This window comes from Lagopus muta, chromosome 4 (assembly GCF_023343835.1).
Source record: "Lagopus muta isolate bLagMut1 chromosome 4, bLagMut1 primary, whole genome shotgun sequence".
NCBI classification, from domain to species: Eukaryota; Metazoa; Chordata; class Aves; order Galliformes; family Phasianidae; genus Lagopus; species Lagopus muta.
In genome coordinates, this window is record NC_064436.1 from 35,412,034 (window position 1) to 35,434,903 (window position 22,870).

Below are 22,870 nucleotides of genomic sequence, written 5' to 3' on the forward strand. Positions count from 1 at the left end.
GTGAAGTTCTTCAGAAGTATGCAGGAAAAAAAACTGGTGGCCAGTTCCTTCTCTTGTAGGGGAAAGTAGGGTGTGATAAAGACACCAATCAAATTGAAAATTGTGCTCTTGGTGTGAGATCTAGTGTTTCTCTTTGATGTAGCCAGATTTGTGGACTGTGGACCTCCTTTCAATTCACATTCCTCTCATTTCAGCGATAGGGTGTTAAATGCATCCAAACAATAAAGAAAAACTTAGGGCAAAAATGTGGCTCCTAATGCAGATTCATCAGTGTAGTGATGGGATGTATGTCCAGGCATGGCTAGGAATCCTCCTTGGCTGTGGTGGGTAGGCAAGGCACTGTGTACACTGTATGTGGAGATGCAACTTGAAGCACAGCTGTAAATTGTTTTCTTGCAGCCCTGTATATTTATGTGAGTCTGGCAAGGAAAACAGATGCTGTATGTATTTTATTCTGTTGTGTGATAAATAGCTAGTTTTCCTCAGTGTTTGCATATACCTCTTTCATTCTCCAGAGTCCTCTTCTGTTTTTCTCTTTAGAATGCCTTTACAGAGATGTGCTGTGATGATCCTGAGCTTCATCGCAGTCCTTGTTCATACACTTACAGTTTCCAACTGAGGCCCTGATCCTGCAATATGAATACAGTGATACTTTGTGAGGAACCTCAGGAGTGGATCAGGTCTTTATTTTTTTAGCAATAGTAATTCAGCTTTCTCAGACATTAAAGAACAGGCTATAGTCCCTTTGAAAATTTTTATGGATGCATTTCATCTTGGAAATGTGCCACCAACGTCTGTCTATTGCTTTGTGATATAGTTCTGACTCCTGAGACATGTTCTTGCTGAAATACTTCCAAAATAAAACTCTTGCTGTCTCAGCTATATTTGGATGAACAGTGGGATGAGTTACGGTTTATCAGATCGGCTTTCAGGACTTGCTCTCTAGTGAGGCCCTGAGGTTTCAGAGAATGGAAAGTCTGTACAGGTCTTTTACAGCATTTTCCATCTCTTCTACCCAGACCACCTTTTCTTTAACATAAAACCACAGTGTTCTGCTTCCCTGGGCAACTCATTCTTTCTGTCTCTCCAGTCCTTCAGCTTACATAAAAGGAATCCCTTTTAAATGCCCATTCCAGGTCAGATTTATGCTACCAGGTATCACTGATTTTGATAAATATTTTTATTTGGTAGTGCTGGAAAGCCAGCAATCAATATATTTTTGTTTCTTTTTGTGAGGTATGTCTGCATTTTGATGGGTTGAAAGTAGTGTAGTGGCACAGTGCCTTGAAATATTTCAGCTCTTTTTGAGGTAAAATTTTTTTCACAATTTGTTGTTCACATCAAAAAGTGGGTATTTATACTTTTCATCTGAGTCCTTATTCAGAAATTGTCATATAAGTTGCTTTAGTATTAGATGTATTTATACAATTTTCTTTGTTAGACAGAATCCTTAATTGCATGCATTTCGTGGTTTGGGCATAGCTCCATGAATTGCTTTAGAATGTTTCTTTTTTAGCAAGATTATTAAGAACTGAAAGTAGCCATCCTCTGCAGTACAATTGTGTTGGTATTTCCTTCTTTATTTCTGTGGGCAAGGTAAAGCAGAACCCAGCCTAGTATGTGCAGTGCTTGCTGGTCACTGCTTTTGGGTTCTGTTTTCTTGAGGCTTTCAGCACATTTTAGTCATGCACAGCACACTGTCTCATTGACTTCAAGTCCATTTGATACACAGTTAAATGTGTGTAAATTTCAGTAACCACTGGTGTATGAAGCTCTACAAACACACTGCAAAGATACTTTGTAACAAATAATTAAAAGAAAAAAAAACAAGCTGAAGGCAAAAGGAAAATTTTCAGTTCCAAATGTGAAGAAAAAGCATTGGTTTTATTTCCGCTGTCATTAAAAAAAGATAATAGGTTAAGTATGTATAAGAGATTAGACAGGAGTTATTTTAGGGTGTTCTTTATTTCCCTATTGGTTCAGATACTATAATAATATTATCAACAACAGACTAGATCCAGGTCTCATTAAATTAATACTACAGAAAGATAATGAGAAAATTGCCAAGTAATGAGAAAAAACCAGAAGTCTTAAAACTTATTAAGTAATTGTGGCTGGTGAGCAGTCTTTCTAGTCAAGGCGCCTGGGTCTGAAAAATGACCCTGATAGTTTGCCAGCAGACATTATCTGGTAATTTGTGTTAAACTCAATTTTTGTAGAAGGAAGAGTGCAAAGCAGAATGTGACCTCAGTGGAGCAGGAGGGATCACTTAAAACTCGTCTAGCTGAATCTACTCATAGGTATAAGAGCTTTGGAAAATGCATCAAAAGCTTTAAAGAAATAAATGAGTAAAATAATTGCCTCTTACAATATAAACAAACAATAAAATACATGTAAGCAATGAATGCAAGAAGGACATGTATGATTTTGTAGGTAGTCAGAGATTTATGCTCCAATAAAAGATGAAAGTGTATAATGGATGAAATATGACCGTTCTGAGAAGAGAGAATAAGTAAAAGTAAAGAAATGCACCTTCCAGTGGAAAAATGTTTGCATTCGAGGGCTGTGTTCTTCCTTGTACCGAGTTCCATCACGTGGCCCAGCTTTAGGTTCATTTCTTCACTGTCAGAGATTTTTAGCTGAGGTTGAAGAGAGTACGAAAAAGAAGAAAAATACAAAACATGTTTATGCTCTGGAGAGTTTCACAAATAATTGAACAAACTTCTATTTGTGTAGTGCTTTCAAGTATGACTTTTCTAACATAAATTACAATTACAGGAATCTTTGATTGCTGTACAGTTATTACTGAAAGGGGCATCTGGAAAATGTCTTCCATTAGCTGTGCTTTTTGGCAGAGGTTATAAGCAAGCATGGTCAGTGTAATTAAGCTGACAAGTGTTTAAGATACTGTGTTTGTTTACTGCATGTACTCTCCTTCAATAAATATTAGTATGTCTTCTAAATCCTCTACTCTAGCTGGTGACCTTGACAACATTTAAACTGTAGTATAGCATGTAACACAGCTATATGAGGGGCCAGGCAGTTAGCACATCGCTGTTGGCGATAGTCACGTGCAATACATGAGCAGCAACAAATCTCTTTGGGAAAGCTCAGACTGGTAGAGAAGGCAAAATACCTGGACCTCAGTGATTTTTCCCAAGTAAGCTATAAAATTCCTTTGGAGAAAGTCAGCCTGGGGCCCTAAACTTGCAATGCTTACAGAATTTTCTAGGTTTTTGGTGTGGATGTTTTCTTCCTTTTTGTTAAGCATAAAAGTAGGATTTGTGAGAATAAGGCACCCGAGAATCAGTTTTACTTTAGAATTTGGGTACATGCTGGACAGTGATCTCTTGATCAGGTGAAATTTAGCAAGAGTTAAGACTGAGCAGCAGCTTTCTAACTCACTTTATTTGATGTCAAGTTTGCAGTGCTTTTTTTAACTTCATTTACTGTTTTATTTAGACACCTCTTTATGTTGTAAACCATGGTGAGGCCGGACCAATCCGATGTAACAGGTGCAAGGCTTATATGTGTCCTTTCATGCAGTTTATTGAAGGTGGTAGAAGATATCAGTGTGGATTTTGCAATTGTATAAATGAAGGTAAGTGATGTTTCTCTGATCTGTGATTCCTGTAAGTCCAGTAAAACTAAAAAGGAACCATACATCTGAAGTGATTTTCTTGACTTGCTGTCATGAAACTGCAGTAAGGAGGCCTATTTCTCAATATCAAAACAAAGCAAAAAGCACTTTAAAAAAATTGGAAGCACTTTTTCAATCCAATTTTTAAAAATTTATAAAAAACCAGTGTTGAATTGTGAAGTCCAGTGTGATGTGATCAAAATTTATTTTAAAATACTACATCAACATAGGATACAAGCTGTCTGTATTGCTATCCCAAAGCAACTTTTGTGTAGAAAAATTAAGAAATGTAGATGTTCAGAAAAGACCAAATATTTAGAAGCATGTTAGGCTGTCCGTGGCTGCGGATGCAGCGGTTAAATAAGCTATTAATCTTACTGTGACAACTGTTGGTTTTCACAGAAGATACCATGCCATATTTGTTCAAGTGTGCTGCATGTGACTCATAACTGTTCTTGTGCTCTTGGCTAAATCCCAGCTCTTTGCCAGAAGTAGCCTTTCTAGACATTTGTATCAAGTTGGATTTCCTCAGCTGGATCGCAGTGCTATAGTGCTTTCCCTAATACAGTAATATTTTCAGCTCTGAAACAGGAACCTTGACAGGCTAACTGCAGCTTCTTTTCTGCCCGAGGCTCAGATGTTTGAGCAAGCATAGCAGACAGCAATTTTCAGAGTTTGTTAGCAATTTAAACTTGCATAAAGAGAAATTTGAATGCATTATGAACATTTTAAGAAAGTATCATTTTCGGTTATGCTTTGTATGAGTACCTGTCCTTTATCCAAGAAGGAAATCACTTGGAAAGAAATAAAATTAAAAAAATGGAGACCTTAGATGTCCTACAAATTAGGAGGGTGTTCTGTACTTCCCCCCTCCCCCCCCCCCCCACCGCTTTTGACAGGCACAAATTGTGAAAAAATAATTATCCTAAATGTACGTCAATTGAGAATAAATAAGCTAAAATCCAGATATGACCTTCCCCACTGTGACCAGCCTTCAGACTAACCACATATAAATTGTTGGTGACAAAACCCTTGGTTTCTTAATGTTTGCTTGGGAATTTTGCATCTTTTATCTGTAGCTACAGGAGGTTCCCAGTGCAATGGACTGAAAGCAGTTTGCTGTACAGTAGGCCAGGGATGTGAACGTTGCAGAGTGGTATTTTTACATAAAGCAGCACAAGCTTTTGAAAAAGTGCCATTTTTAACTCCAGTGACTTGAATTTAGCTTTGAGGAGACACTGTCCACTAAGAAAAGAGCCATCGTTTAGCCTGTATCCTGAGGATGGCAGACTCCTGCCTGTGGAGTAACCTGAGTCAGTTTGCTACTTGAACTTAAGGGATACTGTTGACATGTATGGGGGAATATGCCTTGTTCTCCAAATATAAGAGGACCTAGACTACCAGAATATAGATTTTGTTTGTTTTCTCAGATGGATGTAGGGATAAAACCTGGCTGAGTGCTTATGCTCTTCCCTTTCTCAGTAACAGAGAGGGCTACATTACCAGGTCATATGTGTGGAATGGAGCTGTTGGGTTGTTCCCCTCTGCTACAAAACAAAAACTTTTTTTTCTGTTCTTGTACTGATTTTCAGTCCCTCCGTTCTTCTTCCAACATCTGGACCACATTGGCCGGCGGGTAGACCACTATGAAAGGCCTGAGCTATCTCTGGGATCATATGAATATGTTGCTACTTTGGATTACTGCCGAGTGAGTATCTTCAGTGTGCGAATTGTTATGATTTGATGCCAGCACAAACAGAATCCTATAAATACCTACCTTAGAGTAAGCATGCTTAGAGGCTGAAATATCAGCCTGGGAACATTTTAGAAAATGTGCAGATGTGGAGAATTTAAGCTTACAATAATATGATTTGTTCTTTTGTGTGGAAGTATGAATATGAGCCTAGCAAGTAAGAGTAATAAGCAGTGCATCAATGTCCTGGATCACCAGTCCTCAATTGGGATGCTGGTTTGGTCCTAGCAAGTGCGTAGAAGATGTTTTGGGAATACAGATCAAATTCTATTGCACTGTTGCATTTTAACACCATGTCTTCTGTTAATTTTGAGGACAGGCATACACCTAAATTGCCTTCTCAGTGCAAACCTTAGCATGGGAATTTGAATCTTTTCCTGACACGTAGTTTTAGTGTTCTGACCAGTAAGTTACAGTGGAATGGGTTCTGTTTCCTAATACTAAATTACTTAAAAACTTGTTCCAAAGCCCACTCAAGCCATTGGAAATGTCTGTAGTTGATTTTATTAGAGAGCTATATTTGACAATTCCCATAGCATAAATTAGTCAAGCTTTTTGAATTTCCTTACAGAATTTTCCAAAATTCCCAGTGTGGCTTCATCTGCCTGCACTATAGATGTATTTCTTGGTTCTTGCTGAAGTCAGGTAGAATTGTCTTTCTGTCAGTGGAATGAGTTCATGGTAATATTAGGAGAGTAAGGTGAATCTGACAGTCTTGAAGTGTGTGCCAGTAACTTCCTCAGGTGATCAAATTCTTGCTGGTATGTATTAATGAACTGTTGTTGTTCAGTTCTGCTTTCTCGCAGGGATACTGCTCTAAAATCCAATGAAATAGCTGAGATTGCTTCTATGGATTCCATTGAGATCTGGGTTAAACCCCAGATCACAAGATGGCAACTCAGTGACAGTAGTGGGCATTACATGTGTAGCATGAGGGATACCCAGTTACATGTAGCTCCATCAGTGTTGGTTCAGCTTTGCTGATTTCTGCAGCTAGACTTTTGAAAGCGTGTGTACTGAGTAGCTTTGTGCCAGCTTTAGTTCTTCTCTCCTCTGGAGTTGTAACCCTGCATGATACATTCACCAGCACAGTGACTTTCAACATATAGTTCAAATCAGGGAGTTTCTGTGATAAATCATCCACTGTGGTTTGTCTTCATTTTGCAAAAGCCTGTTTCACAGATGAAGTAGAATGTTAGAAAAAAAGAATTTGTTACAAAATTAGCACACACAGTGGAAATGCTAAGTTTTAGAGAAGTTAACATTAAAGTTAGAAACGCTTAATTCTTTTGTAAATCAGTTTAAGACCCAAACTGAAAAATCATTTCCTTTTGCGCTTATCAAATGACAAGGATGAACAGCTACAAAAAATGTTAACAAATAACAGCTGTTCTGCATTATTGTGCTCCTGCTAAGCGGATGTGGCAAGAGCACAAGTTCTCATTTCAGCCATATATTTGTCAGAAATTATGCAGGGATTCTTTACAAACAGCAGCGTGCTATGAGAAATTTCATAGTGTTTGATACGGTTTATGAAACTAGAATCCAAATACAGAAGACAGAAGAGCTTTTAAAAATACTGTCTGGTTTTAGTTGACAAGAGTTAATCTTGATTTACATGATTCATATGAGGTGAGATGCAGGGTATAATGATTAGCGTTAAGTGTTCCGAGACTACAGTAAGTCATAATTCAAAGGACAGACGATTTTTTTCTTACACAAAGTTTTCTGAAGTCTATTTGTTGCAAGTGTGGTTGGTTAGTGGTCAGAAGTCTTTACATGAAGGCTAGGAAGCACCGTATGTAACAATAATGGAAGGGTTGTCCTGAGATCAACACCAACTAATAACTGCATTGTCTCAGCGACGTAGGCTTGCCACAAGACTAATATCACTTTTCCTACCAATGATGGTTACTGTTGCTGTTTACGCTCTGTATGATCTTCCTCTCCTGGGTCCATCTGTAAGCATGACATGGCTTTATTTAAAACTAAAACCAAAACCTTCATCATCGTATTACTTACAGAATATTGTGTCAGTGTCGTACACTTTGTGTGCGTTTACATAAGACTGTGGCTAAGAAGCTGTGCCCAAAGGAATCCATACCAGCCCACGTCAGTGCTGCACATGTAGCAGTTGCATACTGTGAACGTGATGCTCTCATGCTTTAATTATCTTAGAGAAGATCAGGTTATTCCTGAAAACACAGTTTTCTTAGCTGTTCAGAACGCACTGGGGCATGAGAAAGCAAGACAGCCAGCCAGACAGGATGCAGATGATCAATGCTTAGTACTGCTAAGGACTGAGATATTCTATTTCTGGTTCAATACTTGGGTCGTGTTTTCTGTTTCCAGAATGGTTAGAAATCACTTAACAAAACCAAATTGAAATATTCCTATTAGCAAGATTATTGTGTGTAAAAATCCAAAGACAAATTTGTTTAAATAACTGAATTCCATTAGAAGATGTTAGTATTAAAACAATTAAACAGTTTAATCAGCTGTTGCCCTTTAAATACTGTGTGCTAGTAGGATGCTACTTTCTGGTCATACTGTTTTATTCCAAGGGTGGACCTTACCAATCCATCATCTTTCTGTCATGATTACTATTTTTAATCCACAGCATTCTTCAGATGACTGAACACTGTAGGTAGATTGCCTTACTGTACCATTTGCAAATCTTTTTTGACAGGGCACTGTCTAATTTTCCCTGTTAATGGTATTTTTTTCTGTAGAATAACAAGCCTCCAAATCCACCTGCTTATATCTTCATGATTGATGTATCATACAGAAATATAAACAGTGGCCTTGTTAAACTCATATGCGATGAGCTGAAGACTCTTCTCGATAAACTTCCCAGGTAAAGAAACATAAATGTGTTTGGCTTAACTTCCTGTGCTACAGTTATCATGCAGCTGTGTGGGAATTCAGAAAAGCAGGAAATGTCACAATTTACAATACAAGCATTTTTGAGGTGACAGTGACCAAATGTTAGTTTGTTAATTTTAACATTGCTGGCGATTTTTGAGAATCTTAAATTGATGTCTGGGTTTACTGCTGTGCAAACAGAAAGCATCTGTTGAACTGATTGCACATGCAGCATTCTTTCTTTTCCTTTTGTGCAGTGAACTCTAGTGGTGTTATTAATGAAATCCCAGCTTGTAGTTTTGACTTGCTGCAGTTCCCATGCTGGGAATTCACCCTGTGCTCAGATTTCTGGGAGTCCAAATTCTTTAAGAGAAAAGAATTCTTGGTATCAAAGCAATATTAAAAGGGGCACTGCTATAAAGATGCGTGGCAGAGAAGCCTGGAAGAGGATGAGGATTGAGAAGTTAAAACTAGCGAATGGATTGAGCCAGGAGGCTCCAAGACCTCTTGCTCAGAGGGTTTTGTTCTTTTGCAGACTTGTAGCACAGCAGAAAACACAGTGTTTGCTTGCTTGAAATGTTAAGATAAACATTTTCAAATTTACTAATTCTAAACCAGGAGCCTGACTATTTAGAGATATACGGAGAAACGCATGTATAGAAATTATGCCCACGAGCTCAGAAAGTCAGGCTAACTAGTTGTGCCACTGTGATTTTTAGACACATAACTTAAAAACATTTGAACATGTGTGATACTGAGATCTCATTTTGAGACTTGAAGAACAGTGTTGTGTGTTGGCTGCACAGGTAAGCAGCTGCTGTGTTTGCAACTGATCTTTAAAATTATGAAGAAAAATGGGGCTGTGCAAAGCGTGCAGACCATCACAGATCAGAGTGCTATCTGTTAAAATTGTCCTAGAGGCAATGCTATGTAAGAATGCTATGTAAGAACTCTGGGACCAGGGGATGATGCAGCTATTTCTCTTGTGAGTAAGAAAGTGCTGTATGTCCTGAGTTCCTGAATGATCTCTGTTAATAGTGTCACTAAGAAAATAGTAGTGTCTGAGTGCTTGAAGTGTTCAGAAAAGTGCACTCAGAAGTTATACCTCTTTGTGAGTTGTAGAGTATCTTGGAGAAATTATTTAAAATACTTCTTCATGGAATGTTTTCAATATAGAATATTGATTTCTTTTAGATCAGAGCAGCCCCTTTCTCATCTAGCACAGTCTCCATAAAACAGTTGTGGATTAACATTCCGTATTGACGTGAATATTGAAGATTATAGATGAGAAAAATCTTTTACCTCCCAAGCTGAATTTTTTTGGATGAAACTTGTGAAACTAACAGAAGGTGCTACTGCACATGTAATTGGGACCAATTTTTTTTAATAGGATCACCTTTTGCTACCCTGAGGGCTGTAAACCTGGTAAGGGTGCAATTAATACTAATAGCGATGCTGCTGCTAATCGCAGAGTAGCTACTGCTTAGAGGAGGGATAATTAATTACATCTTCTTGGTGGTTGTTCTCCTTGTTGCACCCGATACAGCCAGCCATCTGCAGCAGCCTTGCATTTCAAGGCCAGAGTTTCAAAGTTGTAACTGTTGTTTTTTAATTTTTCTCACAGAGAAGAACAGGAAGAATCCTCAGCAATTCGAGTTGGTTTTGTCACTTACAACAAGGTCCTCCACTTCTTTAATGTGAAAAGTAACTTAGCTCAGCCTCAGATGATGGTGGTCTCAGACGTTGGAGAAGTTTTTGTTCCTTTGCTGGATGGCTTCCTTGTTAACTTCCAGGAATCACGATCTGTTGTTAACAAGTAAAGTACAATTATTCCGTATCTGAATAAGATCTAGATGCTATAATAAGCACTTTTTCCTTTTAGCTCGTTGTCTTGGAGAGTCTGGGCAACAAGCATGTGCTTGTTGAAATGCTTCAGAAGTCATTGGATGCTTGAAGTCCTGCATTTCCCTCTCTGAGGCAAAGCGAAAGTGCTATCAACTCCACAATGCTGAATTTGGAAGCCTATTTAGGCCAGCTCTAAACCATGCATCATTAGCTGTGCCATTTCAAAAACGGGAGAGAGCTGCGCCTTTGTGCCACGTTGCATGTTTTTCCTTCTATGTATGTGATCAGTACCTTAATGTGTAATCCTTTATGTTGTCAGCTTTGGAGTAATGCAATTCAGTAGAACTTTAAAATTCAAAACGAGATTGAACAATCAAAATTCTTTTTTAATTTGCTTGGAAAAGATGAAAAACCTCTTCCTCTGTGAAGACGTGGTCTGGTACATTTTGGGGGGTTATCAAAAATACTAAGCAGTTGAGACACTCATCCTTTCCTCTTCTGTAGCTTGTTGGACCAGATTCCTGAAATGTTTGCAGACACTAATGAGAGTGAGACCATCTTTGCTCCTGTTATCCAGGCTGGCATGGAGGCGCTAAAGGTTAGAATGTTCCTCTCTCAAACAGAAGCAGCTCTTTAATTAGGACTGGGCTTGATAAGCTACCTAAATTCCATTTGCTGAAGGGCAGTAATGAGTCCTCCTACAAATTGCAATGGAAAAGAGAAAAATGACTGTTTCCAGCATTGATGTTCCATTATTCATTCTAACAGCACATATGAACTTTCTTAGTTGAAATGAAAACACTGATTGGCAAATCTGTTTTCAAATTCTTCTCGAGGAAAACAGGTCCCACAAGAGTCTATTCCATATTGGAAGGATGTTTAGGGAAAGATGGAGAGCAGGAGGTCTTTTTTTTGTTCAGTATTTGAGCGAGAAAAAGGTGTTTAGTTACTACAGAATCATTAGATACTTGGGATGTTTGCACAGATTTGTTGTCTTTGTATGTTTGAATGGCAGATTAAGAACTGGAGTAAGATACAGCAGCTTTACACTGCTTATTCTCCAGCTTCTGCTGACTTTGTACAAAATGAGGTATTTATGACTACAGAATTGAGTGGGGAGTGGGAGGGTTTCTACTGAACTGCCAGCTTCTCACAGCATGCATACATCTGAAAATGAAACTGTGGATCAAATGCATCCCCAGCAGCTTTCTGTATGTCAGGGATAGCCCTCGAAATGCTGACATTTCTGTGGAGTTCTGCCAATAAAAGAATGACACCACAAGATTTGTAGGGACAGAAAAACAGCCAGAGTTGTTTTCCAGTCGCTGATTTATCTGTGAGCTGTGTACAAACAAATCACAAACTGTGAGTAAAGAAGTCTGTTATACCAAAATTACTCAGCATTTCTCAAACTTGTTTCTTAAATATTTATTTTCTTCTTATTCATAGTAGCAGAAGGTGTATGTGCAGAACATTTGGTTACCAATTCTATCAAAATGCTCTTTCTTGGTATTTGACCTCTGCAAAACAAACTTAAATGTCAATTCTCTTTTACTGCTGCTCCTAAAAGTTGTCAAGTAAGCTTTTTTATTAAACTCAGCACTTGAAAGTGATAATTTGCAAGGATGTTCACTGTAAATTACGAATACGCACATACATGTGTTCAAGAAAGCTAATCTTATCTCAAAAGAATGAAATGGATTCTATTGCTCTTCAGTATCAATGCATTTTTTGAAATGGTAATTTTAGACAGTTTCCCAAAAATTCCTGATGGATGTTACTAGCAATGGGTGTGTGCTCAGTCAGTCACTCTTTACAGAAGGCCTTGTAAAAGTTACAAAAAAAAAACCTGGTGTTCGTAATTAAAAACTACAATGCTTAAACTAGTAGGGGTGAAATTTCATCTCTGTTAAAAGTAAGATACTGTCTTTGATTGCATTTCTGCCATAGCAAACAAATTTCTACTTTTCCCAGAAGAATGCCATGGCGTATTTTGAGATGTGGACTAATCTTGTGCGCATCTTTAGATCTGGAGGGGAAAGAGTCCCGAAGCAGAGTAGTGTCGGTAGTCTCAGGTATTGCATTTTTAAACTAGATGTGTTGGTAAGCCTGGAGCAGGAAAAGAACAATTACTCCCTTTCCTTCTTTCCTTTCACCCAGTTTAATGCTCAACGAGTTCAGGTGCCAATTAGTGATCTCAATAACGAGTGAAAAACTGTTTCTTAAATTTTGGTGGAAAAGTTTGTTACAGTACAGAGGTGCCTACGGTACTGCTGCTGTTCTCTGGAATTCAGGTTTTCCTGTCAGCAGATTGCCATCCCAGTTAGCAAATATCATTGCCTCATTATAGCTGTCGATAAGAATTGAAAACTTCGGCTAAAATTGGTATTCACTTTGTTTCTTTGTGAAAGGAGAAGTACAGCACAAGTTCTGCTGCTTCTATATTTAGCGTAGGTTTGAATGCAGAATCTTGTACAGGAGGGTAGTTGTCACTCTTTAAAAACATAATGACCTGAACTGAAATAAATGTATTTTCTGTTAGATACAATTAATTAAAAGGAAATGTAACTTAATTTAAAATCCTGTAGGAGAGGTACTTCTTGTACTCATTGAGATTTTAGCTTCCTATGCAGAAATTACTGTACTAATCATCCAGCACATCTGTGTTAGACTACATTATTTACTGACATAAAATTCCCAGCTTTGGGAATCCATCAAGTGTAAAGACTCCAAATGAATTATTTAACTCTGAAGAACCTTTGCAAGAAATGTTACTGTTCTAAGAGAAACAAGAGTCTGAAAACTAGGCTTGTTCATCTTAGCAGTAGATTCAATGCCTATATGGGTGTCTTTGTAACAGGCTGCAGAATGTGCTGGGAAACTGTTTGTCTTCCACTCTTCATTGCCAACTGCTGAAGCACCGGGAAAACTGAGAAACAGAGATGACAAAAAGCTACTCAACACAGATAAAGAAAAGGTATTTATATATATAAAGGAAATCCTCATTTATAAAGGAAATGCAGATAATTCCACCCATCAAGTCTGCTACCTACCTGTTCAATAAGTTAGTTCAGTAAGAATATGAAGTTTTTGATGCATATGCATATCAGTGGAACGTATGGGCAGGGGCAGTGTGGATTTATTCAGATCCACATCTTCTCACTTGAAACTTCCATCATTTTTATTTTTCAGGAGGACATTTGGATTGTGAGTGGTTGCCAACAGATCTAATGTTACTGCATTTCTGTTTTTTAATTTCGTGCAGACACTCTTCCAGCCTCAGGTGAACTGTTACGAGTCCTTAGCCAGAGACTGCGTGGCTAATGGCTGCTGCGTGAATTTGTTCCTCTTCCCAAATCAGTATGTGGACATAGCTTCCTTGGGTCTTGTCACCATGTACACTGGAGGCACACTGTACAGGTACAACAATTTCCAGGTAAGTGGGGCAAGTTCCCAACTTGTCAGCTAGTAACAGCTGGGGACTGCTTGTTTTTATTTCAAAGTCTTTTTTGGCAGTTTATCTGTAAACTGTAAAGTAACCGTAGAAAATTTACTTAGCAGAAATGGCAGGTCATGCTAAAATTGAAGTGCTGAAATTGTAATTTTACTTTTGCATAGATTGGTTGGCACCTTAAAATTGAATTGACTTACCTAAGTATGCTGACATCTGCAGGGAAGTCCATTACTCTGTACCTATAGATAAAAATGCTTGCAATAAAGACCAAAATAAAGTCACAACACTACTTGTTTGTTTTAAATGTCAGGGAAATATTTATGGGAAATACAGGACTTCCCTTGTGTCAGGAGCTGAGCGTCAGGAGCATTTTTTGTAAAGTGCACAAGGCTACTCTAATTCTTAAGGCCACACCATATAAACTTAGCTTGGATGGACATTACTGGAGATAGGTGTGACTGAACAGAAACTCTGCATGTCTAAGCCTGGTGATGAACTGGTGGATACTTGCACAGCTCTGTTCCTGTTAATAAAGTCTCTATTAAAGGAAAAGAGAGATGTAATCCTGAACAGATGTGATGTCAGGGAGGGGGAGTGTTGGGTTTCTGCTCGTTTGCTGCCACCCAGTGGTGAACTGCAACTGTTCATTTGCTTCACCTTTCTAGCTCATTTCTGATAGCCCGCAGTTCCTAACTGACCTCAGGAGGGACATAGAGAAAAAGACGGGATTTGATGCAATAATGAGGGTTCGAACAAGTACAGGTAATGGTACCCGTTGGGAATCAAAATAAATATGAGATAAATATTTATGAGAATTCTAAGTAATACAGTGCAAGAAGTGTATACAAACTTGTAACAGCAGGCTGCCCATTTTATCTTCATTGTGTACCTTTTGAAAAGTACAGACTGAGAAAATGGCTGTGTATCCCCTTACTGTGTACGTCTATGTAAATTTGCCAGTCAGTCCTGATCATTGTGCATGCAGCCTAAAATGCAAAGCAGTCTTAGAAAAGAGTGTGGTTTGCCCAAAGCTTACATGTGTTTTCATTTTCTAAATACTTCAAATTAAATTAATGCTTCTGCTTTTTGACCATTAGTTCTTACTTTCAAATGCAAGTATTTGGGGAGAGCATAAACACACTGAGTGGCCCAGTGAGTAATGCCAAAAGGCTCTGGGGGACCCTAAGTCACTGCGCTCCTCAATGGCCCACACAGATTCACTTCTTCTCCTACCCAATGGAGAGAAAATGCCACCAGCAAGGAAGATTGGTGGGCACTGCACCCCTGAGGCTGCACACCCTTGAGGGAAAATAGTTGGTGTTTCATTAAGTAAAAATTGAAGTTAGAAAATAGTATCCTTTTTATTTGTAAACTGTAAAAGGATGTTGTGTGCTTGCTTTTTCATCTGGCTGTAGGCTTCAGGGCTACTGACTTCTTTGGGGCTATTTACATGAACAACACTACAGATGTAGAAATGGCAGCAGTTGACTGTGACAAGGCTGTGACAGTAGAGTTCAAACATGACGACAAACTGAATGAGGACAGTGGAGCCTTAATTCAGGTAAAAATGCATTGTGTCATTTATTGACACTGTGAGCAAGTTTTTTTTTTTAATATGACTGCAAAATGTTACACTGTAGGACTGATGGGAGTGATGCATAGTGTGCACATTTGCTGGTGTTGTAGTACCACTAATAATGTTTAATTAACTCGCCAAAGAATGCTACCTTGAAATGCCAGGCTGTTTCAAAGCTAATGACACCTGTATTTCCCTTCTCATTCCACAATATGGGATCCCAGCAGTTCCTGGAAATGTAAATTGGGCAATAATTAAAACTGGCCTTTCTGTGCCTGAATTGCCAGTGCTTGGGATACACTCATACCTAGCAGAAGATTCATCCTAACCATTATCAGATAATGCGAGGTTGCTGTGTACTGTTCTAGATGTTTTGTCATGACCTCGTGACCTTTTGCTATTTTAATGACAGAAAATGTTTCAGCTTGAAAAGTTTCACAAAAACTGTAGAATTATCTGAACTTTTGTTTTTAAGCTCCTTAGCTTTTATCATGCTCCCATGTATACTTTATAGGTTAGCAGTTATATGTATGACTGTAGCAATAGCTACTATAGCAGTTATATGTATGTATATATATGTATTCATCCTTGTATGAATACAGCACTGTGAAACATCCACTTTGGGGTGTCTGATGTCACTTACTGGAGACCTGGTGTAGCAGCGATGATGGAAAAAGTGCTTGGCGTATGGATGTTGCAGTAGGGTTGTTGAGAGTTTCATATGAGAGTTTCTTGTGGAAGATGCAGTGCAAAGCTGACCAGTTAGTTTAGCTGCAGTTGGTGTTATGCCCTGCAGGTTTTGCAGGCTTGTATCTGCAGACAAGGTGATGAAATTAGTTTTAATTGTGGTGGTAGGAAACAAACATGTGCCAGGCAGATGCATGCAGTACCAGTGAAATGTTAGCAGTTGGGAAATCTTGAGTGCAGTTCCTTTACTTTTCATTCTTGTGAAGTTTTCCTACATGCTAACATTATATAAAGGTAGAACTGAAGTCATAAGCAATTTCTTCAGTCACTACTCAAATTTTACTATCTAAGACAATGGAACAGGCAAGATACAAGGGTGGATATAATAGGACCCCACTTGGGCTTACCAAGATTAGCAAGTTTTTCTTTGTCGCTTTTGACAAAAGCTAAGATGAGCAGAGTACATCTCAGCAAGCTTCTGATCTCTGATACAGTGTGTTTTCAGCTGCATTTCTTTGGGGCATTTTTCTTGATGGCATATTCAGGTATGGTGTACAATGAAGTGGTCTCTTGTTTTCAGATGATACCAGCAGAGCGTAGCATGAGAAAGCACTAAGCCTTCCCGATAGCCATCATTATTGTCATACTTTTAAAACTAATAACTTTATAACGCATTTACATGTCTAATATATTTACATAAAATTTTGAATCTGTTGCTCCTTTGGTTCAACAGTACTGAAGCAGCACCAAAAAGCCAGGCTGTTCCTCAAAAGTAATTCTGTGCCTTTTGTAGGCAGCTCTTGCATGATGATTATTATAATTTTTATTATCACATTACGATCATAATTATAAATCCTATAATAGTAATAATATAAATCATAAAATATTTATGATTATTATATGGTTTATACTATGAATATTATGATTTTTGTTTTAACATTGCAATGAAAGATATCTGGCTCCTCTGTTGCAGTGTGCTCTCCTCTACACATCAGTAAGTGGGCAAAGACGACTTCGCATACACAACATAGGCTTAAATTGTAGCACCCAGTTAGCTGATGTCTACAAGACTTGTGAGACCGATGCACTTATCAACTTCTTTGCTAAATCAGGTAAAGTCAGAATAAGTTGTTTGTTTTTTTTCTTCTCTAAGCTGGGAATGAAAGGAGGTGGAGTGATACCTAGTGGGAAGTCATTTGTAACTTGCTACTGACATCTCCCTTAAGAACGACAACATTGAAAAGAGAACTAGATCGTAAATTTTAGATATATGTGTCCCAAAAGAAATGCCTGGGAAGGCTCTTAGAAACAGGTAATGCACAGAAGTGTATAGGCACAGTATTATTTTGTTAGAATTTTTGTTTGGTTTGAGGTGGGTTTGTTGTTGTTGTTTTTTGTGAAAATTAATAAATTCTCTAAAATGCTTTAAGAGTCAGAAAACCATGGCCATAGACATAAGTTTAGTAAAATAAAAATCGAGCAGAATACTTTAAAACTTTGCATTTGTCGTGCAAACAAGTAACAGAACCTGTACCAGGCTCTTCTGTTCTTCTGTCTTTGTAGCCTTTAAAGCTATCCTAAGCCAACCACTGAAGGTTGTCAGAGACATCCTGGTCAGTCAGACAGCGCACATGTTGGCGTGCTACAGGAAGAACTGTGCCAGCCCCTCAGCAGTGAGCCAGGTAAAGATCTCCCCATGTCAGCCCCTCTTTGCAACAACCACGCTTGCACCACCAGCAGTACCAGAAAAGAATATTTCAGACATACTTTTTGTTCTCTTTCAAATATAGTGACAGTGGGATGCAGTGGTAGCAACATACAGAGGCTGTTGTTTTGGGATGAATGACAGTGCTGCAGAGAAAGGTGACAGCCGTACCACAGAGATGCCAAAGCCTTTTCTTCCTGGTAGAATTACATGCTAACTCTTAGAAGCTTTCACTTTTTTCTTCCATTCCTGCAACAATTGTAGCGGACTGATTTTTTGACATGTAACAACTGTTATTGTCAAAAGACAGAGATAACCCAGTTAGCATCCTTAATTTGCGTATAGATATATCAAGAATGCACTACTGCTAAAAATCTGACATTGAGACAGGAACATACTCCTACCAAAAAAAAATCTATGGTGATTAAAATATGACTTCTTAATTCCTTTATTTACCAGCAGGCAGTAAGAAGCTGTGGGTCCCTCATTACTTTTGTTCCACACTACTTGAAAATTCTCTCAAATGAAGACACCTCTTATTTTCAAATGCTGTCACATTTAGTAATCTACTCACTCTTTTTACAAATTCAGAGCATTTGGGGGTGTCACAAAACTAACAAACAGTAAGGTAAGGTGCTTTCAAATCCTTTTAGCAGCTGTTCCTGACACAAACCTTGTTCCAGTTCAAAGGACAGTCCTCGTCTTTGACTTGAACTGAACTCAAATCCCATAAACCTTCAACTTCTGTTTTTCTTACAGCTCTCACAATATTTCGTCTCCCTTCTGGATTTTGAGGTGCTGCAAAAGTGGCTTCTTCCTCACTTTTCTGAACTTCAACTGGCAATTTTCTACTTCAGTACTGAGGTTAATAGCAAAGGACTCCCAACAATATTGGAGGCTTTCAATTTACACTGTTTCCTTTAGTCTCCTTTGAACTATGTTTTCCAATTAGGCTTTTGTGTACTATTTAATGCTTCTAATAATCACAAGCCTGGGCAATGAATTATTTCTCTCAGTGAAGACCAAATGTTAGAACACCAGTGAGGTACTTATTGTGAAAGAAAACAATTATTAGCTTGAAAGACCAGCTGTCATTCCCCAGCACATGGGAGATATTAAATAAAAGCCTCCTCTGCCTCTCAGCTCATCCTTCCAGACGCAATGAAGGTGCTGCCAGTGTACATGAACTGTCTGCTGAAGAGCACTGTGCTGACTGGCAGACCAGAAATTCCAACTGATGAGAGGGCGTACCATCGACAACTGGTCATGTCTATGGGAGTAGCTGATACACAGCTGTTCTTCTATCCCCAGCTTCTGCCGATAGTAAGTATGTTATCTGCACATCTGTTAGCTGTCAGTAAAACTGTTTTCATTTTAAATTGCTGTGATGTTTTCAACTGTACAGATGTAGAAGATTTTCTCTGTGCCACGCAGCTGTTACGTGGCCAAGCTGGATTAGTTTTTTTAAAGGGAAGTAGTTGCTAGCTGAACTAAAAGTAGGAGGGAAGAACCCCTAGTTTAAAGAAAACAGGGAAGTAACATGATCAGTCAGTGCCATCAGCATCCTCTCATAACTCCACTGTACACTTACCATGAGCCTGGTTTTTGACCTGGCTAATAAAAAATGCCAGCTTTAGTCAAGCTCGAGCCTGGTGTGCTCGAGCTTCATATTTGTGGAGAGGTGCTCTTTAGCACGTAGTGTACGAACTGAAAAAGAAGTGACTCCTGATTTCCTCCATCTGGAAAGGAACCACTAAGGTGTAATAAACCTGTTGTTATTACTTTTCAATGTCTAGTTAGAGCATCGCTCACCTTGAAGTCCCCATGTTTGCAACTTACGCACATTTTGCCCTACAGCACAACCTGGATTTGAAGAGCGACGCTGTGCCAGCTGCAGTGCGCTGCTCTGAGGAGCGTCTCTCAGAAGGAGGGGCCTTCATTCTGGCCAATGGTCTGAGCATGTTCCTGTGGCTGGGGGTCAGCACGCCCCCTGAACTCATCCAAGGGCTTTTCAATGTGCCGTCTTTTGCACACATCAGCGCAGAAGCTGTGAGTATATGGAGGGAAAACAGTCCATTTTTCAGAACTCATGATTTTGTAAGGCCAGGCCACTGATTAGAGAAACGACTGAGGGAACTTGGAGCATTCATCATTCAACTATAAGCACAAATGGGTGCCAGCAGAAGCTGTTAAGACACCAAAAGTAACGCATAAAAGCTCATAAACTATCTCTCTGAACAATTACAAGACAGCTTTCACAAAGTTTTCAGAGAATCTTAAACTTATGTTATGACATATTAAAATCCTACTGAATATGCATTGGTGAAACTGCAACACAGCATTCTATGGTAGCTAAAGCTTCTCCTGTAGCCTGAACTTTTCCTGATAATGAATTTTAATGTAGTGATTATTTTAAACTCAAAAATGGCTTAAAGACTGATTGGTTATTCTAGAAGCTTTCCCAAAGGAGATAAAGCATTACCCAGGTTAGAATGACACCCACAGTAATACACATCATAAATACCAGCAGCTAGTCTTGTACAAATTGTTAATGCGACTGGAAAGTAACAACCAACCTGTGTTGCTTCATTCTAACAGACATTACTGCCTGACCTGGCCAATCCCTACTCTAAGAAAATTAAGTCAATAGTGGAGCACATCCAGAACCAGAAGCCCTACACTATGAAGGTAAGAGTTTTCTCAGTGTCAGCCTGTTCCTCACAGCTGTTCAGAAGAACATTACAAGCTGTGATAGATTTTCTTGTAGTTGTGAAAGGCTTTTTACATACCAGGAATCTCCAAATATGCCACTGAATTCCAGCATGCATTCTAGGCAGAAGCATCTCAAATGTACTTAATTTAATAACTGTTACTTAATTATCCATTCAGGATTTTCAGAACTACCCTGAAAAGTCAGTTTTTTTTCTGCAAACCTTCCTTCACACTGGCTCTTGGTTTCACATAAGTTGCTCTCCTGTGTTTCTAAGTACAGCTACTGAAATGTCATTACCAATGTATTGTTGTTTTTTGTCTTTTTTTGGTTTTCCTTCAGTAGCATTCCATAGTAGGTAGAGGAAAATGGTACTGCTACTTACTGTGATGGTATCCTAGAAATATGTACGTCTCTCTTTTCAGCTGATGATAGTGAAACAACGGGAGCAACCAGAGATGCTATTCCGGCAGTTCCTCGTAGAAGACAAGAGTATTCATGGAGGAGCTTCTTACGTGGATTTCTTATGCTGTGTTCACAAAGAGATCTGCCAGCTTCTCAATTAAAGAAACTTGAGTATATATAATTTGCCAGTTACTTTCCAATTTTGCAGGAGGGACAGTCATCGGTGCCTGAAGGCTGGCCCACAACTTCAGTGTACCCAGACATCCTGCTGTGCTTTACCAAACTTTCTCTGTGCTCTTTTTGTACAGTTTCATTCCACTCAGCCACTCACCAAATATTTAGTTTACTTATTAAGCTGTAGAATAGAAGTTCTGCACTCAGGTATTAATCTTTGAGGAGTCCTGACTCTAAGCTGAATTGCCAGATTTCAAACTGTCAATGCTTAAGAGCATTTTCAAGTACCAAAATATAATTTAGAAAATAACTATTGGAATCTATTACTAGCCGTAAATCGTTTAAGAGCCAGGAAAGATGCTAAAAATCCACACAGAAGGAAAAAGTTGTAAGATATTGCTTTTTCTAGAAGTGAGAGCACACAGCTGAATCAGTTTTGCAGCAGTCCTGCAGTTCAGTTTGAGTATTTCAAAGTCCTGCGTGTAAAACTAAGAACTCTAGAAAATAATTCCCTTCTTCCCAGAAAGGGCAAGTATTAATTTTCAACAGAAACAGAGCTCTGGGTAACCTTCTACACCCACAGGTATCCAGGACACAAAAATGTCTCTGTTTTATAACTGGACTTCAATAAGCGAGTTCAACAATGGAGCACAGGACAAAGAGCAGTCAAACTATGCTTATTCTAAGCTTGGTAGTTAGCGGCACGCTGTTATGGCACAATCCTCTAGTTTTCAGGGCAGCAATTAATCTAGCATGCTATTTAATTACATTTTCAAAACCATGTTGTGCTTTATTTAGCACATTTGTTAACTGGAATAACTCCCAATAAAACTTAGCTAACCATCTGCTTCTCTCTCAGTTACAGTGGCAGGTCAACAGTGAGACAGTTGACAAGTTAACTAAAGGTGAGTTGCAGTGCTATAAAAGGAAAGCTTCATGTTTAACACCAGTCCTGTTACAGGGACTGATGAATAAATCAGTCATCACTTAGAAAAATAAATTTCTGTTACTATCAATATTTAAGGTAGAACTTAGAAAGCCAGTCTTTGGCAGGAAGAGCTGTTTACCTCAGTGCTTCTTCAGGCTGTAAGTTTAAGACCAGTGCCTCTACACACAACATTTGAATTTCTCCAGACTTGAAAAGCTTGTTACAAATATCAGTATTTCACAGAAGGCAAAACCAAAATAGAACACAGCCTCACAAGAGAGTGTAAGACATGGGCCTCATAAAAAAAAAAAAAAAAGTGCCTTTGATCATGCTCGTGTCATTAACTAGTATTTATCCTTTTCATAGATAAAATAAGCAGTCCAATGCACATTCTTGACAGCTCATCAAAACAGCTGCATCGTTGTGCACCAAACAACTCTTAAAAGAAATGGATATATTACAAAAGGTCACTCACACCGAATTCAGCTGTCAAAATAAGCACTTTGCTGGAGACATTTTACTTTGTAAAAAGTACTTGTTGCCTTTCCAGATCAGCGTACTTTGTAAAAATGACAGCAGCAACTCTGATGTGTAAAAACATAAGGAATTATTAAATATAACACGTGTGTTTATTGTAAGACAGACAATGTCTCACTTTCTTTTTTAATTTTAATGCTATCAGCCTCTCTATCAAAAGCTATCCAGTACCTCTTAAACTGTACCACCTAAAACTGGCACCCACGACACTACAGAGGGCAGTTCTAGGACGACCAGCAAGGGAAACTTGCTTCAGTTCGCACAACTCCTCCCCTGCTGTTCCTCCCATACACACAAGACAACGTAATCACCACACTGACCAGGAAACAAAGCAAAGTTAAAGGCGCAAGAGCAATTACTTCCTACAAAGCAGAGACAACATTCTGGCACAACCAGCAATTAGTGAATATTAAGGGTTTGACCAATGTAGCTCATCTTCTCCTACTCAAGGAAGCTTACTCTGGATTGTAGACTTCTCAGTGTTTAGTTCCTCTGTCAGCATCAAGCTCAGTCTATGGTAGGAAGCTCAGTGGAAGGCTGAAGTGTCTCTCCAATGCCAAAAATAAAAGAAGCAAAATAGCAAGCCTGGTT

At 38.7% G+C, this 22,870-nt stretch overlaps 1 protein-coding gene across 8 annotated transcripts in view; it reads left to right on the forward strand.

Annotated features, from left to right (window-relative positions):
* The window catches only part of SEC24D (SEC24 homolog D, COPII coat complex component), a 119,897-nt gene extending 97,639 nt beyond the window's left edge, over window positions 1–22,258 (forward strand). For 7 of the 8 annotated variants that reach the window (XM_048941846.1, XM_048941844.1, XM_048941841.1 and 4 more), the window contains 15 exons: window positions 3,463–3,601; window positions 5,233–5,348; window positions 8,126–8,250; window positions 9,883–10,074; window positions 10,608–10,701; window positions 12,964–13,080; window positions 13,369–13,539; window positions 14,223–14,319; window positions 14,973–15,118; window positions 16,794–16,932; window positions 17,384–17,502; window positions 18,669–18,848; window positions 19,383–19,574; window positions 20,124–20,213; window positions 20,661–22,258. In XM_048941846.1, coding sequence (XP_048797803.1) covers window positions 3,463–3,601; window positions 5,233–5,348; window positions 8,126–8,250; window positions 9,883–10,074; window positions 10,608–10,701; window positions 12,964–13,080; window positions 13,369–13,539; window positions 14,223–14,319; window positions 14,973–15,118; window positions 16,794–16,932; window positions 17,384–17,502; window positions 18,669–18,848; window positions 19,383–19,574; window positions 20,124–20,213; window positions 20,661–20,801 — 2,058 coding nt within the window. In that variant the 3' untranslated portion in view covers window positions 20,802–22,258. Of the gene's footprint in view, window positions 1–3,462; window positions 3,602–5,232; window positions 5,349–8,125; window positions 8,251–9,882; window positions 10,075–10,607; window positions 10,702–12,963; window positions 13,081–13,368; window positions 13,540–14,222; window positions 14,320–14,972; window positions 15,119–16,793; window positions 16,933–17,383; window positions 17,503–18,284; window positions 18,849–19,382; window positions 19,575–20,123; window positions 20,214–20,660 lie in introns of those variants that run through there. The other variant, XM_048941849.1, reaches the window with a different exon arrangement.
* The last annotated feature ends 612 nt before the right edge of the window (window positions 22,259–22,870 follow it).